The sequence below is a fragment of the Acanthisitta chloris genome, unplaced genomic scaffold, assembly GCF_000695815.1.
Source record: "Acanthisitta chloris isolate BGI_N310 unplaced genomic scaffold, ASM69581v1 scaffold332, whole genome shotgun sequence".
NCBI lineage: Eukaryota > Metazoa > Chordata > Aves > Passeriformes > Acanthisittidae > Acanthisitta > Acanthisitta chloris.
This window is the reverse complement of record NW_008660779.1, coordinates 4,518-4,973: the sequence shown is the minus strand read 5'-3', so window position 1 is coordinate 4,973 and position 456 is coordinate 4,518. Positions and strand designations below refer to the sequence as shown.

Below are 456 nucleotides of genomic sequence, written 5' to 3'. Positions count from 1 at the left end.
AAACACCAACAACAGCAACAGCAAGAAGAAGAGCCCAGCCAGCACCTTTGCCCTGTCCAGTCAGGTACCTGTAAGCATCCCGTTTCCATTCTCTCTTCCTCCCCTGGGGTGGAGGGGAGGGCTCCCTGCTCCAGCTCCCGGGCGTGGCTAGAGAGAGACCCCCGGGACTGCCTGTCCAAGCTCCCCTGGCTCTATCTGTGTGATGGGGCGAAGGAGGAGGGGGTGACCCAGCTGCCTTCCCTAGGCTCCTTTACTCTCTTGTAAGGGAGTGAGGATGTGTTGCCGCACACAGTGCCCAAGCTTGGGTCCTGCGATGGAGATGAGAAGGTGGCCCTGCAGCTGGGGAAAGGGGCTGCAGTGTCTTGAGGGGGGTCTGGTGGCCCAGGCTCCCCCCACCTCGATTATGTTTCGGGACCGTCTCCCCTTTCAGGATGTGATGGTGGTAGGTGAGCCCAC

General features: G+C 60.7%; 1 protein-coding gene across 1 annotated transcript in view; it reads left to right on the top strand.

Annotated features, from left to right (window-relative positions):
- The window catches only part of LOC103797701 (LIM domain-binding protein 1-like), a gene marked incomplete at its 3' end in the record, with an annotated part of 3,718 nt that extends 3,267 nt beyond the window's left edge, over window positions 1-451 (top strand). Inside the window, 2 exon segments of the mRNA XM_009069925.1 lie at window positions 1-70; window positions 431-451. The exon segment at window positions 1-70 is cut by the window's left edge and continues 12 nt beyond it. Coding sequence (XP_009068173.1) covers window positions 1-70; window positions 431-451 — 91 coding nt within the window.
- Between the last annotated feature and the right edge of the window lie 5 nt (window positions 452-456).